This window comes from Aspergillus piperis, assembly GCF_003184755.1.
Source record: "Aspergillus piperis CBS 112811 unplaced genomic scaffold BO85scaffold_2, whole genome shotgun sequence".
In the NCBI taxonomy this organism is placed as follows: domain Eukaryota; kingdom Fungi; phylum Ascomycota; class Eurotiomycetes; order Eurotiales; family Aspergillaceae; genus Aspergillus; species Aspergillus piperis.
In genome coordinates, this window is record NW_020291592.1 from 350,760 (window position 1) to 369,034 (window position 18,275).

At 51.5% G+C, this 18,275-nt stretch overlaps 8 protein-coding genes across 8 annotated transcripts; 3 read left to right on the top strand and 5 right to left on the bottom strand.

The window, feature by feature from the left end:
• Positions 1–33: 33 nt before the first annotated feature.
• Positions 34–1,197, bottom strand: BO85DRAFT_388482 (SDR family NAD(P)-dependent oxidoreductase). Its single transcript, XM_025656712.1, has 2 exons — positions 473–1,197; positions 34–416 (listed from the first exon to the last, which is right to left on the bottom strand). Exons 1-2 carry the CDS (start codon positions 942–944, stop codon positions 97–99), a joined length of 792 nt encoding a protein of 263 aa, XP_025519527.1. The 5' UTR covers positions 945–1,197; the 3' UTR covers positions 34–96.
• A 996-nt stretch (positions 1,198–2,193) lies between these two features.
• Positions 2,194–4,293, top strand: BO85DRAFT_500903 (putative GABA permease; the record flags this gene model as incomplete). Its single annotated transcript, XM_025664141.1, has 5 exons — positions 2,194–2,281; positions 2,328–2,388; positions 2,441–2,673; positions 2,738–3,580; positions 3,636–4,293. The coding sequence occupies 5 exons, from the start codon at positions 2,194–2,196 to the stop codon at positions 4,007–4,009; spliced, it is 1,599 nt and encodes a 532-aa protein (XP_025519528.1). The 3' UTR covers positions 4,010–4,293.
• BO85DRAFT_516226 (agmatinase) lies at positions 4,016–6,065 on the bottom strand. Its single transcript, XM_025664833.1, has 8 exons — positions 5,486–6,065; positions 5,231–5,425; positions 5,024–5,177; positions 4,941–4,964; positions 4,858–4,879; positions 4,761–4,803; positions 4,465–4,690; positions 4,016–4,388 (listed from the first exon to the last, which is right to left on the bottom strand). The coding sequence occupies exons 1-8, from the start codon at positions 5,756–5,758 to the stop codon at positions 4,177–4,179; spliced, it is 1,149 nt and encodes a 382-aa protein (XP_025519529.1). The 5' UTR covers positions 5,759–6,065; the 3' UTR covers positions 4,016–4,176.
• BO85DRAFT_445057 (GAF domain-containing protein) lies at positions 6,051–7,341 on the top strand. The gene is made up of 5 exons (XM_025659172.1): positions 6,051–6,257; positions 6,342–6,449; positions 6,539–6,543; positions 6,617–6,965; positions 7,029–7,341. The coding sequence occupies exons 1-5, from the start codon at positions 6,255–6,257 to the stop codon at positions 7,137–7,139; spliced, it is 576 nt and encodes a 191-aa protein (XP_025519530.1). The 5' UTR covers positions 6,051–6,254; the 3' UTR covers positions 7,140–7,341.
• A 296-nt stretch (positions 7,342–7,637) lies between these two features.
• Positions 7,638–9,922, bottom strand: BO85DRAFT_110594 (putative NAD+ kinase Utr1). The gene is made up of 2 exons (XM_025653849.1): positions 8,264–9,922; positions 7,638–8,207 (listed from the first exon to the last, which is right to left on the bottom strand). The coding sequence occupies exons 1-2, from the start codon at positions 9,732–9,734 to the stop codon at positions 7,696–7,698; spliced, it is 1,983 nt and encodes a 660-aa protein (XP_025519531.1). The 5' UTR covers positions 9,735–9,922; the 3' UTR covers positions 7,638–7,695.
• Positions 9,923–11,374: 1,452 nt separating this feature from the next.
• On the bottom strand, positions 11,375–12,214 carry BO85DRAFT_362256 (putative exosome complex subunit Rrp46; the record flags this gene model as incomplete). Its single annotated transcript, XM_025655620.1, has 2 exons — positions 11,375–11,788; positions 11,879–12,214. 2 exons carry the CDS (start codon positions 12,212–12,214, stop codon positions 11,375–11,377), a joined length of 750 nt encoding a protein of 249 aa, XP_025519532.1.
• Positions 12,215–13,443: 1,229 nt separating this feature from the next.
• BO85DRAFT_483640 (putative EF-hand calcium-binding domain protein) lies at positions 13,444–14,295 on the top strand (the record flags this gene model as incomplete). Its single annotated transcript, XM_025663171.1, has 2 exons — positions 13,444–13,507; positions 13,568–14,295. The coding sequence occupies 2 exons, from the start codon at positions 13,444–13,446 to the stop codon at positions 14,293–14,295; spliced, it is 792 nt and encodes a 263-aa protein (XP_025519533.1).
• Positions 14,296–14,503: 208 nt separating this feature from the next.
• On the bottom strand, positions 14,504–18,047 carry BO85DRAFT_412145 (uncharacterized protein). The gene is made up of 9 exons (XM_025657552.1): positions 18,003–18,047; positions 17,916–17,943; positions 17,744–17,840; positions 17,270–17,684; positions 16,164–16,421; positions 15,895–16,101; positions 15,429–15,830; positions 15,010–15,377; positions 14,504–14,933 (listed from the first exon to the last, which is right to left on the bottom strand). Exons 1-9 carry the CDS (start codon positions 18,014–18,016, stop codon positions 14,572–14,574), a joined length of 2,151 nt encoding a protein of 716 aa, XP_025519534.1. The 5' UTR covers positions 18,017–18,047; the 3' UTR covers positions 14,504–14,571.
• Positions 18,048–18,275: the final 228 nt, after the last annotated feature.

An 18,275-nucleotide genomic window follows, 5' to 3' on the forward strand; every position in this document is an offset into this window, starting at 1 on the left:
TCGTTATAGTGTTAGTAAGATGGAGGGGTTAGTGGGTGTAAAGTATTTACATTGAAGTGAAAATATACAGTCGGCTGGGTAACATATAAATCAGAATCAACCCAACACTCCTGACATTCCATGATCAATCGGGATACACGTCCCGTTGATAATCTCCGCACCAGGACCACAAGAGATAGACAGACACAGCTCAGCAACGCGGTTGATATCGCACATCGGAGCCGCAGCAGCAGTCATTAGAGCGACAGCCTTGTCCTTTCCTTCCAGGTTGATGTTGGACATGAACGCGTCCGTGATGTTCGTCTCCATGCCGCCCATCATCAGCGCATTGCATCGGATTCCCTTGTTGCCGTAGTAGGAAGCCGTGTTCTTGGTCAAGCCAACGAGGCCGTGTTTACTAGCGGTATATGCGGCACCTATACTTGTCAGTCAATTCATATAGATAATAGGATCCATTCGGTAGGAAACATACCCGCCATCCAACCCGCCTTTCCAGCAATGGAAACGATGTTGACGATACTTCCATTGACAATTTCCTGAGCAAGCATATTGCGAACAGCCAGTTTGCTCAACAGAAAAGGCGCAGTCAAATTCACAGCCATGACCCTGTCCCACAGCTTCTCGTCCAGGTCACCGACAGCATGGAACTGATCCATGATTCCGGCATTGTTGATGAGGATATCGAGTTTCTGGAATTGCGCGACGATTTCATCAAACAGGGCTTGCACCTCTGTCGCAGAGGTGATGTCTGTCTTGATGACCTTGAGTCTTGCGTCGCCGCTGGGTCCGGCAAGATCCATCGACGTCTGACGAAGTCGCTCCTCGTTGACATCGCAGATGACCACGTTGGCTCCGGCGGCGAAGAACCGGGTAGCGATAGCTTTGCCTAGGCCTCCGGCACCACCGGTAACGAGGCAGGTTTTTCCAGTGAGGTTGATGGACATGGTGATTGTTAGGATCTCAGTTTGATGCTCTTGTGGGTAATGGTCAGGGGACGTCTATTCCCTTTATAGTTCGGATCCGGGCCTTGACAGCATATCCGCATGGTCTAACCGCTGGAACGCAGGCAGCCGTTTCGCTTCAAGGGGCCATTCTGTGGGTGCGTATAGACAAGGGCGTAAGGGTTCGGATACTGTGCTGTAGTACGGGCCATCCGACCGGACCGTTTGTCGTATTTGCGTATTCGGCGGGTTGTGTGGGTCAGGGGACCATGGGAATTGCCGCGGCCTTATATAGACATGTCGCCGACGTATAATGCGTATTTCGTATAGGGTACGATTAAGTAGCTGTAGGGGTGTATTGGAGGTTTGTGGCTACAAGTGACGCGTCGTTGACCCGTCGGAGGCGAGGATTGTCCAAGTTTCTCATGCCGTCCTGGAATATATCATAGGGGGCTCCGGTCCTCAGAGAGTGAGAAGCTCATCATGAAGTTCAATCTCTCGAGCCTGCCTTGATATTCTACCTGGACATTTCATCAATTTTCCACTGCAACTACAGGACATGGTTAACCGATTACCAACCTTCAATGGCATGGTTTTGATCAATCTGGACCCAAACTCATGGGCTGGTGAGTTGACATGTCTGGGGCATGGGAAGCGAAGGGCAGGACATACAATAGGAAAGACAGAGGGAGAGAACCGAACAGAAAGAAAATGGAAGAGAGGATGAGGCTGAAGGGTCACATGTCCATATCTCGTCGTCCTTCCCTTTTCCATCACCAACATCTCCACCTGCAACTAACTTCAACTTCAACTACCTCCTCTAATCGACACAATGACATTCCGAAATTCCTTACGGCACAAATCCTTATTACTCACACTCCATTATCCCAGTCGCATTTGATAAGCTTATCAACTTGGGATAGCTTATGACAAATTGACATGACTGGAGACAGCTGCTCGGTCTGTCTCGTCTGTGGTCTCCCCAGCTTTTTCTAGGCGAAAAGTGCTCCACCGGCCATCGCGCAGACCTTCTCGATCTGGCAATGCTCGCTGTCGGCTTATCTTATCGCTACCCCGGCTATCGCTTCCCCGGTTCCTCGATGCCTGCAGAATGCATCTATGACCCTATCGCTCATGGTCCGAGGCGCCCATCCCCCTCCTGTAGCATGGCAATAAATACCCCAACTGGTGGCGGCGACCACGATGAACTCAATTGTAGAATTGTCTTTGTATTCCCAACATTGCCCCAACAATGGCGATATCAGAAGATGAGATCCAGCCTGTGGGCCCTTCTACAACAGGAGAGGATGTTCGGCTGGAGCATTTGGGCTATGAGCAGGGTATGTCAGCCAAATTAGGCCAGTGGAATTGTGTTAACGTCCGTAGAGCTCAAACGGTCATTTGGCCTCCTGGGTATGATTGGCTTCAGTTTCAGCGTTGTCACCTCGTAAGTCATTCGCTCGGAGATATAGAGCCCATCGTGCTGACTCTGTCTCAAGATGGACCGCATTAAGTGGTGTCTTTATTGTTGGCGTCACGTCGGGTGGCCCCCCAGTTATGGTCTTCAGTTTCATCGGTGTCAGCCTTCTCACCTTAGCTGTCGCCATTCCCATGGCTGAAATGTGTTCGATGTATCCAGTTGCTGGAGGTCAATACTCGTGGGTGGCTGCTTTGGCTCCCCCCAAAATCTCCCGCCAGTTATCATACATCACCGGATGGTTCATGCTGATAGGTATGGACCCACCAACCATACTCTCCCTGTAAATGCACAGCCAAACTCACCAGGAAACTGCTAGGACTGCTCGCCATGGGCGCAACCAACAACTCCATTGCCGCACAATTCGTACTCGGAATGGCGAATCTCGTCTTCCCATCCTACGAAATCCAGCGTTGGCAAACGGTCTTAGTAGCCTACCTCGTGGCGATCCTCGCTGCTGCCATCAACATCTGGGGTCCTCATCTACTCAACCGAATCGCCCGTTTCATCCTGATCTGGAACATCACCGCTTTTTTCATCACTGTCATCGTCCTCCTCGCCACAAACGACCACAAGCAGTCCGCATCATTTGTCTTTGTCGAATTCCAGAACTTCACCGGCTGGGACCGAGCCATGGCCGCCATCGTAGGCATCCTACAAGCCTGCTTCGGTATGTGCTGCTACGACGCCCCCTCCCACATGACTGAGGAGATGAAATCCGCCTCCAAACAAGCACCGCAAGCCATCATAATGTCCGTCGTCCTTGGCGCCATCACCGGCTTTGCGTTCCTTCTAGTCCTCTGCTTCTGCATCGGAGATATCACCACCACTCAGAACTCCCCTACCGGAGTCCCCGTCATCCAGATCTTCTACGACTCCACCGGTAGCAAAGTAGCGGCCTGCTTCCTAGCCAGCATGATAGCCGTGATCGTCATCGTCGCAGGGAACAACATTCTCGCCGAGGGCTCCCGCTGTGTCTACGCCTTCGCCCGCGACAACGGTCTCCCGTTCAGCCGGTTCCTCGCCAAAGTCGACAAAAAGCGCCAGGTTCCTATCAATGCAGTCCTGCTCACCTTGGTCGTTCAGCTCGCCCTGGATGCAATTGACTTTGGCACCTCGACGGGGTTTGAGACCGTCATTGCTATTTCCACTGAGGGATTCTGTACGTCTCCCCCATACCCCCACTTCACAAAAAGGAACTAACAGAAAAACAAAAGATCTCTCCTACGCCATGGCCCTCGGAAGTCGCCTCCTAGGCTACGTAACCAACCACCGACGAACCCTCACAGGCCCATTCGCCCTCCCCACCTCAATGTCGATCAGTCTGAACGTGCTGGGCCTGTTGTTCCTGCTTTTCGCGTCCATCACGTTCAACTTCCCAGAATCATACCCGGTGACGAAGGACTCGATGAACTATACCAGCGCTGCGATCGGAGTGATTGGAGTGATTAGTGTAGCGACGTGGGTAGTGACGGGACGAAAGCATTTCACTGGCCCGGGGGCGTGGGATGGGAGTGGTAGTAGGGTTACGGAGGGGAAAGTGGTTGAGTTGAACGAGGAGACAGAAGTTGAGATGGAGAAGAGGGGATGAATCTTTCCGAGTCTGACATGGTTTCTCTTGTATGTTGAAATTATGTGCAGAATATATGTGCGCAGTATACCCATTTATGTACATACATACCTTATTCTTTGAACACTAGTTACATACTCACAGTATGCCTTTTAAACAATAGGGACTAACTTGGAAAAAGAAAATAGTTACTCATCACCCCCAACCGGCCGCGCAACCATCAACGCCAACAATGAGTTAGCCACCTCCGCCGCTGCAAGCGTGGTCGTCTCCCCGGCTGTATCATAAATCGGGGCTACCTCGACCACGTCGGCCCCAATAACAGGCATTCCTCGCAGCGCGTCAAGAATAGTCAGGAGTTCACGGGTCGTAAATCCACCTGGTTCCGCAGTGCCGGTGGCTGTGCATTCTCATCAGTTTTTCTCCAACGTCCTTTATATTTTCTCGTAGTGAAAGGGAAGCTAAAGTGGACATACCAGGTGCATAAGCCGGGTCCAGCACATCAATATCAACCGAGATATAGACTCGGCTGTCCCCTACGCGGGATTTGATTTGTTCGACGAGGCCGGAGACACCGAGTCGGTCGAGGTCACGGGCGGTGATGATTTCGAAGCCGCAGCGGAGGTCGTTTCGGATGTCGCCTTTGGGTCGGACGACGGGGGCGCGGATTCCGACGTGGATGGAAGTGTTGCGGATTAGGCCCTACTTGATTCTTAGTTTGTTGTTGGGGTGGGGGGAGGGAGAAATAGTGAGGCATGGTGTGGTTACGTACCTCTTCGTGGGCAAGGTGGAGGAATGTGCCGTGGTTGACGCCGCTGTGGTTGAGGATGCGTTAGTATGATGGGATTTATTGGGGATTGTTGGCATACGCATAGTGGGAGACTCCTCCACCTGTAGAGGACATTTCAAGTTAGTTAAATATATATGTGAAGTTGGGGGAGACTTGGCATACCGAGTACTTTGGGGTCCCATGTATCTAAAAATATTTTGTTAGCGGTTTATACATGTATATCATGAGGGGTGGAATGTGCATACCAATATGACTGTCAAAATGAATCACAGAAACAGGACCCCAATTCTCGTACGTCGACCGCAGAGCCGACAAGGTCGTCGTATGATCTCCACCTAGGGTAATAATACGGGGGATTTGGCTGAGATGCGTGGAATTGGCACGACGAGACGAGACGACCTATTCCTCCCATTATTAATTGACCACCATTTTCAGAACAATATACTGTATACCTTGTGTGCCATATCAAGCTGCTTCAACGCTACAGTATTATCCAACCAGGTTAATGGTGCATCACCGCAGTCAACAAGCTTCGCCCAGCTAGCAAAGGCGTTTTCTCCTGTGTAGATGCTCCATCCGCCGAGACGACGAGAACCGAGACGAATACCTTTGGGTCCGAATCGAGCTCCAGGGCGAGCTGTGACGCCCTACGTGTGTGTCTATTAGTTGCGATCGATGGCAAGGTGAATGAGGAGGGAATGGCTAACAGTGTCGAAGGGAGCGCCGAGGAAGGCAATGTCATAGTTGTTGTTGGTGGTTGATTCATCGTCCACGAAGCAATTGAGGTAGGGCAGGTTGGCGAAAGTAGTCAAACCAGAGAATTGGCTACCGGTGACGATGTCAATGGGGTCTTCGTGACTGAGAAGATATTGGTGGGAGGAGGGATTGTTATGGACTGCCGCAACGGGAGGGAAGACGATATCCCTAGCGTAGGCTGGGAGAATAAGAAGCGAAGCAGCTACAATAATGTGAGAATACATGATGTCTATCTAACAGTCAGGCAAAGACCAGTTGAGCAAGTATGGACCCATAGTGGAGAGAGACAGGACGATCCGAGGAAGTTATTATAGTTTTGCTGCTAGTTGAAGCTAGCCAAGGGCAGTTTCTTATCGGAACTGGACCCAAAAAAGCAGTTGCATGCGATGAGGGAAAGCTCCACAGCTGCAGCCAAGCGAAGGGGTCCAGCCCGACAGGGGTTGACTTTATCATTGATTGATTGATGATTGCTTGAGTGATAGATTTGATTATTCATGGAAATACTGTTGTTACTTATGGAACCGGGATGGATGGATGGTTGGATGATGAATGGCGATGAGGGGACGGCGGATGACGATCGCAGAATCTCGTGCGGAGAGAAGAAGGAAACCCCACTTTGATTTTTCGCATCGCTGCTTTGCTTTCCTTTCGCGTCATCCATCCACTCCCCCCCATTCTCAATCTGCTTCATCGCTTAATTCTACTTAGTACCATATTACAATGGTATAGTTTGATACCCTCGCTTGCCATCTGCGGGCAATTGATCTCCCGAATTCTTTACTAGCATACACTAACAACTCCCACCAGCCTCACGCAGACTCCTCTTACTTCGGCGCCGGCAATGGCTCCAAATCCGAAGTCTACACTCAGGTCCTAGAGCAAGCTCGTGGTTTGGTATACGACCAGCGCAACTGGGTACGATTTTCTCCTCCTATCCTTACCCCCTATACCCCCCCGCCTTCATTGCCAATTCACCAGCTAACCACTCCCCCCACCACGAACAGGTCAGGTAAGAACACAATTTAAGCCCCAACTATCGCGCCCACTTTCACCCAAGCCTAACCCTCTCCAAATCAAAATAGTAACTTCTCTAACGTCGCCTCTCTCCTCTGGCACGCCTACGCCGCTCTCCCCGCCCCCTCCTCCTCTGTCAACTGGGCCGGATTCTACATCCGCCAGGATAAGTTCCCCGTCCTCGGCGCCGCACCACCCTCCGAAGAGGACAGCAACAAGAAGCCCGTCCTTCTCCTCGGCCCTTTCCAGGGTCGTCCGGCATGCCAGGAAATCCGCTTCGGGCGGGGTGTGTGCGGAACGGCGGCGGAGAAGCGCGAGACGGTCGTCGTGCCGGATGTCGAGAACTTCCCGGGGCATATTGCTTGCGATGCGAGCAGCCGGAGTGAGATTGTGGTGCCGATTTTGAGTAAGGGGGAGGTGAGTACATATCTTCTTTATCTTTTGGGTGGAGGTGGATGGATGGCTGATGTGTGTGAGCAGACTGTTGCGATTATCGACATTGATTGTGCGGAGCCCAATGGGTTCGATGATGAGGATAAGAAGTATTTGGAGGAGTTGGCGGCGTTGTTGGCGGAGTGCTGTGATTGGTAATTACTACACAGTAGTATGGTGTGATGTGTGTATAGATCAGTCGTTGTGGGTATGATGATTTGGGTATGGTTTTATGATATATAGATTGGTGGAGTAATGATGAGATGGTAGTCATGATGGCTTAAAGCATATATTCCCAGTGCGAGATTGCATTATCCTGGGTTGTTCGGTTCTTCAATTTCTATCGCAACGTGCATAAATGTAACCGTCTAACGCCTGTGCATCGCTGGGGTCTCACGGACCCGAATGTGTCTTCCCAATATAGTAAAACCAAATATAGCGTCTAAGTCAAGGCCCGCTATGGCAACCAAACATATATCCAAAAAGTCTATCAGGCGTCGCTGTATCCCAAATAAAAGAAAACGAAAGTGTATGTGTGCCGCTGTTCCATGGAACGAGAAAAGGATGCGCGTGCGCCAACCAGGGTCGCCGGTGGAATGAACAATATAAAAGGGTGTATCCGAAAAGACGGGAACAATAGAAGAAAACTGAAGCATAACCCCAGAAGAATGGGGTGGTGAGAATGGGGAGGACAGCATCTGAGACAATGATCGGCTTAGGTGCTGAACATGCTCATTTGCCGCTTCAGAGGACTGTTCGATCCGGCATCGCCATCCTCACTCACCCCCAAGCCACTGTCCGTGCCAGTTAACCCGGCATCGGTATCGATGTCCCACTCCGTGTCTTCGTCATCCTCAGTGGCTTCGAGGCCGGCATCCGAAGCGCTGTGCCAGCTCTTTTGCACGGCACCGCGTGTATTCCATCGCAGTGCTCGCTGAACGCTCTGGAACCACTCTCCGCCGCCCGCTACGACGGTCGGGAAGGGGTATTGACTTGCTTCGACGGTAACATAGTCGCCTTGGCGGAGTTCCACACGACCCTTCCCATCGAACGAGCAGTACGCGGTCGACCGGGACCCGGCAGGAACGGCAATACGAAGGAGCAGCGTATCGGAGAGAACCATGGGACGGAAGGAAAGTGTATGGGGGCAGATGGGGGTCAGAAGAATGCCGGGAATAGAAGGGTGAATCAAGGAACCGCCAGCGGAAAGAGAGTATGCCGTGGAACCTGGAACCACATGTCAGTCGGCGATCAAATCAGTCTGTTTTGCGCGTCACACGTACCGGTAGGAGTAGAGAAAATGCACCCGTCCGCTTGTACCACGGTGAGCAGATCATTATCTGCGTACAGTTCGAGGTTTGACACGTATGGTGATGGCCCGCGATCAATCACGAGCTCGTTCAACACCTCGAACTGTTCCCCTTCCTCCACAGCACCCGCCTCGGCGCCCTTGCTGCGGTCTTTACGGAAGACCGTGCAGGTGAAGCGCATCCGCAAGTTCACTCGCATACCTACATCACCCATGACTGCATTCAAGTGAGACTTGTAATTCTCAAATTCGAAGTTCGTCAGGAACCCTAAGCTCCCCAGGGAAAAGCAGAGGACCGGTGGGACAATGCGTTGGAAGAGCCAGGATGTGAAAAGCACGGTCCCGTCCCCTCCTAACGTGAGGACCAAATCGAATTTCTCGGGGGCTGTCCAGCAGAGATCCGGGGTCCAGTAGTGTAACATCTCCTCGAATCGGGGCTCCTTGTCCAGAAGCCCCTGGGCATTGAATCTTCGTGAGTTGCGAAGTTTAGCGTCTACGTAGACATTCACACCCAGATCGTTGCCGTAGCGAGGGGTGGAGAGAAGCCACTCCGCCAATTCGCGGGTCAGATGCACCAGACTGTTATCCCGCGCCTTGGTGACGATCATAACATTCTTGACAGCGCGTTTGATTGGTCTTCGCTGCAATTGTTTCGACACCTCTCGGACGCCTGTCGCTGTCTGTACCAGACGGGAGTGCGATAGCCACTCATCATCCGCAATCTCTTCCAATACTTTCTGAATATTTACGGCGTCATCGAAACGCTGGTGGAAGAAGCATGGTGATTGCATGACCAACCGTGCTGTCGCAGGAGAACGGTCCAGGTAGGTCCCTAACTGAATATTGGAGAGAGCTGCTGAGAGCATCTGTGACGACGAATTGCTGGAGGTGCGCTCCGTTTCTTCCGACGAGGTAGGGTTCGTGTTGAGAAGCCCCAAAGAGGCCGCCAGCGGCATATTTGGACTTTGGTGGTTGCACATGGATGGTCGTGATGCGAGAGCTTTGAGAAGGGTTTGGCGAGGGATTGAATCGTTAGATAACGCGTTCCGATGATGGCCCGCTAGAGAGGCCGTCTGCCGGCGTGGCAGGAAGGACGTCGTGAAAGCGGGAACAGCGGCGCCCTCACGAGGATGATCAGGTTTCTGGAGAGTGCCAGTGCTGGGACCCAAATTGGGAGTCCCGGGAGCCGAGTCGGCCGTGTGGATATCGTTTGTAGTGTGAGAGGGATCTATGTGCGAGGCATAGTCGCGGAGGAGCGACGCTCCCACAGTGGCCGAGCGATGAGGAGGAGGAGGGCGCACCGGAGGAACTGATAGTGGTGGGGCCGCGGAGGAGGGCGGTGGTGGTGATGAGGGCAATGATGTTGAGGAGGACGGCAGAGGGCCAGTTGCGGACGAGGAAGAAGGGTGGTTCATCGAGCCATGGTCAAGCGGGGAGGACGCCATGGACAGATATAGAAATATGACAGATTGTGTGATGCAGGAGCTGGTTGGTTCAGTCAGACGGGAACACAGAAGAGAGAATTTCGAAATAAAAAAAGGGCTTCGATAGGTAATGATGGAATATGCTGGAGACGGAATGGAAAAACGCCGGGGGGGAAAATAATAATAATAATGGGAAGTAACGAACTCGGATGGAACGGGGTTTGGGCGGGCGCCTTATCCAGTGTAATCCACTTCAAGGTTCATGGCGGCTTTGACCATTGGTCAGGCTAAACACTTTCCTCTGGTCGCATCCACTGGCATCGGTAGTCTAGTCTGCTGGTCGAACTTCGATAGGCTTCCACATCCTTAATAATGAGAGTCAGAGCGGGTGACTGTCATCATTGAAGCCGGGGGATTCCAGTGCGGGTGGCAGTTAACTCCGCAACAGACACTCCGCGGGCCTGAGAAACCATTGAATGTACCGTAAAGTCCCTACTACCCAATCAGTAAACTCACCCAAATTTCCAAAGGCCATGGAACACGCACCGAATACAAAGAGACAGTAGTAAATAGCTGTCGGAAATGACGTGGGTGATTTCCGAGGCTGACGGAAAAAGTAATGTGGGATTCCTTGGTGAAGCGTAGAAGTAAGTCAAGCAAGAAGGTAGGGGGGAATGGAGATGGAGAGATCCTACTGGAGTTAGTCTAGTGTGGGTAAACTATGCAACTACTGCTCTCGCCCGTATTGTCATGATTATTTACATGATTATTTACCGGGTGAATTCATCCCATCCCTTCCCTTTCTTGTTCCACCCACCCCCATTGCCTGAAGACGCCGATTACACATATCACACACATTGAAGAACCTTCCCTTTCCCAGGTGCAAGGGAGCATCATACTGTGTAATGCACTTGCGGCATCTGATTGATCCATCAGATTCTTTCAGCTACTACTCTATTCCATTCAGCTGTGCAGGTCGACGCATGCGTCGGTCGCTCCTCCTTTTCACTGGATGTCTCTCGTCTTCATAGATTACGAGCCATTTATTACACGTTGCAGAACGCAGGGATGGGGTGGCCTACAGTAGTACTACTCAATTCCACTAGTAATCGTCTTCATCATCCCACGGAACAGATCCCTGAATTTTGACCAACTCCACACACATCCTTAGCTTTAGCTCTCTAAGACTAGAATGGTCACTTTCTATTAATATAAGGTGTATTGCAGCACTCCCCATGTGGCTGGAGCTGGAGGGTTCGCTTTGCCTTATCGCTGAGAATGTAACTCTTCCGAGACATCTAACTAATGGAGGTGGTTGGCTCCTTTCACGCACGTCCCTCGCCGTGATCCTGTTAGATGGCTTGTCGGTTCCTGCGACGAATTCCTCCCCTGCCATACCCTGCGTCCTTCTCTTAGCCTGCCCATCAGCCAGTAGGATATCGTCAATGACAATCCTTCTACACTCGCCCAGAAAGTCTCGTTCGTGCACATGGGCCCGCGTGCTGTGTGAAAAGCTTCCTTCGTGTGCAAGGGGCATGTGTACAAGCCACCTAAGAATACTGGCGATAGAAGGGACGACAATTCATGGGAGCGACCGCTCGCTGGCTGTAAGCGCCCGTCGCGACTGAATTTACTTAGCTGCCGTGGTATCCGCGGGGTAATCAAGCAGCATCGATCTTCCAGGCGTAGTCGCGGTGGACCTGATCCTCAATGGACTCGCGCATGATCCCCTCTAGGGGCTGGCCATCTACATCCTCCACCATGGCAATGTCTCCATCAGTGCCAGCAGCCGGTGTGCCGTGACAGATCGCTGACGCGCGCTGGTGGACCTTCTCCCACGTTTCAAAGTCAAAAGCCCCTGAGCTCTCATTCAGCAGCAGATGGCCCTTGGACGAGAAGGCCAGGGCGTGGAGGGATTTGGCGGTGGCTGCCTGTTGGATCGACGGCTCCCGGATGATTTCACCTGATGCATCGACGGCCAGAACAGTCGCAGAGAAGGTCATGGATAGAGGAACAGCGGCCGATAGCAAGGCAAGAAGGGCGGTATGAAGTAGCGCGGGCAGAAGAGTCAGATACTGTTATAGATTTAAGATAATGAGTTAGCCGCTAAGCGTCGCCAGCTGGACAGAAATTGTCCAAACTTCGCCAATTCATTGAATACGTACCGGTTCTCCTCTTCCTACACTCCCACCTCCGACGATGGCTAGCGTGACCACGACACCACGCCGAGGGTAGCCCCTCTCGCGTCCCAAGATCAATCTTCCGAGGACTCCCTTGATAATTCCCTCGACGTACCGTTCGCTCACACCAGCAGGTGCAGTGCCCGGCTTAACAAATACTTCCACGGTCGCTTCTTCGGGCTTCAAGGCATCTCGACGTCCGGGAAGTTCGACGGGGGCATTGACAGAGCCCAGGATATTGGATCCAGTGGAGGGACACAGATAGGAAGCCGAGCCATCAGCGCGAGCAAGAGGGGTCAGAGTTGCGGTTGGGCCGACCATGATGACGCGCAATGTATAGGAACAGTTGAAAAGGACTCGAATAGAAAAAGAATGAATGGGGATAGCTGGTTAGTAGTATTTCGCAACTTGATGAGTAGACTTGAGGTGATGCTCTGGACCCCAAAGAGCTTCCAAGGTCGCCTTGGAAATTTTTGGCCGCGGAGCCTGCCGAGTGCGGGCCAGCTTGTGATTGGTGGACTCTCTCCCTGCTCACTCACTTCATTCTATACAACCGAAGAACCTGAACAGTTGTACACCTCCCTTCTATGAATGTGCATTTAAGGCTTCCATGGCCTCACTGGAAATCCTCCTTTAGTCGCTTATGATTCTCGCTCTCTGCGCTTCGTATCATCTATACATTTCAGATTGAATGATCCGGTCTTCCCATCGAATCCTCGATCTTGCATAGTAACGATAACCCATCGACATCCGGCGAGTGACTTACCACCTTTACCAACGAGGTTGACTAGGAAGTTTAAGATACGCAAAATGGACAATTTCAAAGTACTGATCTAGCCTGCCATTTTCTAGACTTTACTTTTATTGAAGTTCATCAACTAAATTGCTGTTTGATCTTTGTTTAACCCACTCCGTCAGCCGGAAGGATTGCTTCGGATGCCGACTCAAAAGCCGGAGTGTGTGCGACCGAGGGCTTTTCGCCGAAGAGTTCAAGAGTGGCTCACTTTTGACACACTTGGAGTATGCTATCGTGGTTTCGGTGATTAACCATCGCCGAGGAATACGATATGACGCAAGGGGCGGGATCAACGAATAACTTCCGTGCTGTATCGCTGTTACACACCGATGGCTGGCATGCTCTTTGGCAGTCTACTATTCCGACAAGGATAGCCCGAATCGCAGGCACGAGAGTCCAAAGTAACTTCTCTGGTATTGCCCCCGCAGTGGACCTGAATCATCACTTCTCCGGGGGCACTGACTGTGTTCATGATTATAGTATGTATGTACTACATCCCACACGGTTTGGATGCCGAGATCATATAACCCGACCTCCCAGAGATAGATACTCCGGGTCCGACGATACCAGGGGTGGCATTGAGCATCAGCATGCCTTGTTTTAAAAGCCCGCGGTGCCCACTGGGACTTGCTATGCTGGCATCTGCACCTGTAGTGGGGGCGGTCTTCCTACCAACGCTGCATGCTATTCCTCCTTGGAGTTCATCTTCTCACATCTCCTCCTCCAAGAATTGCCTCTAAGAAATCCTGCAATAATGCCCCGGATACTCTGCCTCCACGGCAAAGGCACCAGTGGTGCAATCTTCAAGTCTCAAACGTGTTGGTTCTACGACCACTCCTCAGTCTAGTCACCTCTCAGCTAACTTGGCTTGTTCTCAGCTGCGCTGCGCGCTCGATTATCTGACCTACAAATCGACTTTGAATTTGTCGATGGGTTTTACTCGTCCGATCCGGCTCCAGGGATCGACCTCTTCTACCCACCCCCTTACTACTCCTTCTGGGAGCAAGACAATATCGAAGCCGTCTTCCACAGTCGCGACTGGCTCGTGAACTACCTAAAAACCAATGGCCCGTACGATGCCCTCATGATGTTTTCGCAGGGATGCGCTGTCGGATCATCCACCGCCCTTCTTCATTTGCTTGAAGAGCCAAATCAGCCCTTGCCCTTCAAAGCTGCCATCTTTATCTGTGCGGGAGTGCCACTGCGCGTGCTGGAAAAGGTGGGGTATAAGATTGCCCCCGAGGTCTGGGACAAGGACATTGTGACTCGGAAGGCACTGGCAGCGCAGGCGGACTCTTCGGCGATCTTGTCGCAGGGCTCGATGCGTTGGCAGGGGGAGAAGGGGATTAGTGCGTCTGAAGCGGATATCCGGAAGGAAATTGCGCCTTCAAATGTCCAGATCGACATCCCGACGGTGCATATATACGGTGATAAGGACCCGCGATGGTCAGCTGGCATTCAGTTATCCCAAGCGTGTAATGCAACCAAGAGGAGAATGTATAATCATGGCGGAGGACACGAAGTCCCTCGTACGAACGAGGTGACTACCGGTATGGCCGAGCTGGTGAGATGGGCACTGCGTGAGGCCGCGGTGATTGATGAGTAAACAACCTGCGCCAACTGTCGACGATTCCCTCTCGATGATTACTTTTTTATATAAACTGCTATAGATTTTCTCCTAATTGATCTGAATACACTATCTCGCGTCCGGCAACATGTGGGCCAATGTATGGGGAGTATAGATGTCTAAACAGCAACAGGCGCATGCGAAATAATCTTGACTAATGAACTACTCGGTCTTGCGGATTGAATCATCTCATGTATACTGCATCCTATTTTTTTTTTCTTTCTTTGGAAATTCCCATTTCTCTACTACTAACACCTAACTTACCGAGCCATTCAAGTTTCCAGAGTTCTGATCGGTCTCGTGATCATACACCCAAGTTGTCTTCGCTTGAGGATCGAAGCGGACTTGGTCTTTCTTCCACATCAGTGCAACACCGAACAGTTGGACCACGCCGCAAGCCCCCACTGCGTACATCTGACGATTATAGCCATGTGCATACGCGGTCCGGATCGCTTCCTGGACACTCATCGGCAATCCCGTGAGGTGATTCGGGTCTGCAGCAGCCTCAGCGGGCGCGAGATGCCCCTTGACGTAATTGGTCAAAATGCTATTCACAATAGCGATGCCTAATGAGGCACCCAACATGCGTGCCTGGAGGGTCAAGCCCATTACAATGGCTAAAAGGATGTCAGTTGGAGTTGGTCGAGAAAGTGAAGCATTAGGACTGGAACCCCTTATTGTTTTCGGACTGACCTTGTTCACGATGTCTGACCACCAAGGGAACCGCCATATACAAGGCAGCGATGGATATCCCGGTGCCCAGACCAGTCACAACCATGTATCCATATTCGCCCGGCCAGGCGTTCACAGTGGGAGGCACGGAAGACAGCAGAAAGGCCCCCACTATCTGTAGCACGGACCCAGCTAGCGTCAGATGCACAAACGGGGTTCTCAAGTGACCGGCGAGGACGCTGCAGCAAAATGCCCCCGCAGGGGATCCCACCCCAAAGGCAAGAACTCGGAGACCCGCCTCGATGGGGGTGAAGTTATTGACCGTTTGAAATCTCTGGGGCAACTCGATGTATAATATAGTGATTGCAGGCCCGGTTGAGAAGAAGCCACTGCGCGACCGTCAGAGCTCCCATGTCCATGTTTAGCGAACTACGTACTACTAGATGACTATTACGGGACGGAGAGGGGGAGTATCCACTAACATGATGATTCCCAACACCACCCTGCTTTTGAACAACCGCCATGGCAGCATTGGCTCTATGCGCACGTGCTTCCGGCCACTGAGGATCCACTCCCATGCCAGAAAGGCTGCCAGAAGGACACCCGAACCGGTTAAACACCCGATAATGATCCCCGATGACCAAGCATAGCGAACGTTGGCCTCCTCCAAGGCGGCCACCAGCAGCAGGGAAAATCCCAGAAGGAGCAGATATCCTAACAGGTCCGCCTGGGTTAGATATCGATGCATTTTGCTCTGCGCAGAACGAGTTGCCAATCCTCGAGGAAAGTTCTTCGGAAAGAACAGGCAGAGCATAATCCACGCCCATCCTCCCGCAGGCACACTAGAGACAAGGATTAGGAATAGAGCGACACAACAGGAAGGAGTCTAGTCTGCTATGATCTTACTTGAAGAGAAAAACCCAGCGCCACGAGCCGGAGCTGCTAATGCCACCTCCGATCAGCGATCCTAAGATAAGGGCGAAAGTCAGCACGCACGACCCCACGGCATTGGCAACCTCAAATCTGTTCGGAGGCACAATGCGCAGTAGGGTATATAGTCCAAGCGCGAAAAGTCCGGAGCCACCGATCCCTTGAAAAGTGCGGCAGATAATCCTTTCGTTTTGTCAGCAACAAGGTTCGATGCCCTCAAATCAGGATCCCCGAAGCCGGCTTACAGTTGGTCGATGCTTTGGGCGGCACCACAGCCTCCGGAAAAAGCAATGAATAGGAGCAGACTGATCAACAAGGTTGGCTTGAGACCAAAAGCAAGCGCACATTTAGACCAAGGCGCGAGAAATCCGGTGTAGGTTAGAAGGTATGATGTGATGACCCAACTGCTTTGATCGCCTCCTTCAAGGTGTTCGCTGATGGTGGCAAGCGATGTGCTGATGACTGTAATCTCAGCGGTGGCTAAGAAGAGACCCAGCGCGACACTAGTTATCGCGCGATAATAATCTGACTTAGCATGCATTCTACCAATCCCGGTCGGAGAAAAGACTGCTTCCGCTTACCTGACCCCTACAATCCATAGTCGAAGCCCGTGCAAATATCCCGGTCGGGATATCGGATTCTGAGGCTCAACTACCGAATGGTTGAGATTGTTTTTGTGAGTAGCTTCAGGCCTTGACAATAATGGCTCTGGGGTCACTGCTGGTAGATCTATCAACTCAGTTCTCGAGCCATGCAACTCAAAACTGCCCATTGTTCGGAGTTCGGAGTGAAGTGAGCCCCACTCAATCGACTAGTAGAGAGACGCCAAAATTGATCTGTCTTGATGCGATCAATAGTGGATGTGTGACTTATCGTCAGATGCGTTTGTACCTTCGGCCCCGATTCAATTAGTCTTCGAACCCCGTCGATGAAGGGCTAGAGGAGATCCGCAGGATTGGCTTTCTTTTCTGGGAATTTCATACGGAAAAGGTCATCTTCGTAGCTATGTCGATCGAGATCAGCCACCAATGCAATACGCAATACTTGGCTGCTCCCCAGCCGGTGGAACTACAGGGCATGTGGCTAATCAAGGAACTAAAAGGTAGTTGAGTGGTGTGTGGAACAAACGCGAAGAACCCTGAAAGGTTGCTTTGTCAAATGTTATGAACTCCTACATTCCCGTCCCCATCGATTGAACTATATAGTGTGGAGATCAACATAGCGCTGCCCCCTTGGGGTGCATCAATAAGTGGATGCCGTCTCAACTGCCCTGCGAATAATATTGACAGATTGGGTCACATCCTCCATGGACCCTCCGCCGGGAACTTCGTGCCCTCGACTATGAACATACACCCATCTCACCTCAGCCTTGCAGACACTATTTGTTGTGGCTACTCGGCTGGCTGACTCGTCTAGTGAGCCCCAGATGTGGGCCGTTGGGATTGGAATAATGCCTTTGGTAGCTTCAAGATCAACCGTCATCACACGACCTTTCTGAAGAGCTTCGTAGTCAAGAGGGGGATGGGTGATCGAAAGGATAATTGCAAATTTGAATGGCATCTCAGCCCGAGGATTCTGCTTGGCAAGATGAATCAGGTACGTGAGGATCATCGTGCCTGCTTGGCTGAATGCGATGACCCCGTCATAGGGCCCCTCTTCAAGAAGGTACTCTTCCAAATAGTGATAAGCCGCAAACCCAGTTTGGGGATTGTGCTCATCGAAGTAGGCATACACTGGTTCATCCTTCCAAGCCACCACGTCAATACCTGTGCCTCCTGCATTTAGCCGACTAGTTCGCGAGGGGTCTGTTCTCCGGCTACGGTACCTGGCTGCATCTTTGATGGAACGGTTCCTTCAACAAAATCATAGATGTGATTATCGCCCAGTTCATACCGAATGGCAGCCGTCTGGATCTCGAATATCTTTGAAGAAGAAGAGTATCGCTTAGTCCAAAAGATCGCATGAAAATGATATCGCTATCTAGGGCCAGTACTCACTCGAGAATTGGTACCCGCCCCATGTAGACTATCGAGAGGTCAGCATCAAAGAACTAATGTTGACAGCAGGTTCCACAGCAACATTACCAGAGAATGCGCATTCTGAATGGTCTAAGACAATGTAGATTATTGTTGAGGGTCCTTACCGTCAGCAACTGGACTGGCACATCCATTTATCCCCGCGGGTTTGGGTGTCTGGCATTCTACGGAGGGTTACACACATTCCTCTGTGAGCAAGATTGCAGACTAACACTTAGCTGCATGAACCTAGTACTCCTATCATATTTTAGGACTTGACCAGTTCCAATAATGTTCCACCAACATATTGCTTTTTGATGAATGGTCTTCAGGCTATGCAGG

Coding starts and splice junctions, on each gene's coding strand:
- BO85DRAFT_388482 (XM_025656712.1), bottom strand. CDS start 944: ATGTCCATCAACCTCACTGGAAAAACCTGCCTCGTTACCGGTGGTGCC. Junction 417..472: donor AAAGGCGGGTTGGATGGCGG/GTATGTTTCCTA, acceptor TGACAAGTATAG/GTGCCGCATATACCGCTAGT.
- BO85DRAFT_516226 (XM_025664833.1), bottom strand. CDS start 5,758: ATGTATTCTCACATTATTGTAGCTGCTTCGCTTCTTATTCTCCCAGCC. Junction 5,426..5,485: donor TCGGCGCTCCCTTCGACACT/GTTAGCCATTCC, acceptor ACACACACGTAG/GGCGTCACAGCTCGCCCTGG. Junction 4,965..5,023: donor TCATTTTGACAGTCATATTG/GTATGCACATTC, acceptor AAATATTTTTAG/ATACATGGGACCCCAAAGTA.
- BO85DRAFT_445057 (XM_025659172.1), top strand. Junction 6,966..7,028: donor CGATTTTGAGTAAGGGGGAG/GTGAGTACATAT, acceptor GTGTGTGAGCAG/ACTGTTGCGATTATCGACAT.
- BO85DRAFT_110594 (XM_025653849.1), bottom strand. CDS start 9,734: ATGGCGTCCTCCCCGCTTGACCATGGCTCGATGAACCACCCTTCTTCC. Junction 8,208..8,263: donor CATTTTCTCTACTCCTACCG/GTACGTGTGACG, acceptor ATGTGGTTCCAG/GTTCCACGGCATACTCTCTT.
- BO85DRAFT_412145 (XM_025657552.1), bottom strand. Junction 16,102..16,163: donor GCCCAAAGCATCGACCAACT/GTAAGCCGGCTT, acceptor ACAAAACGAAAG/GATTATCTGCCGCACTTTTC. Junction 14,934..15,009: donor GGTCAGACATCGTGAACAAG/GTCAGTCCGAAA, acceptor ACATCCTTTTAG/CCATTGTAATGGGCTTGACC.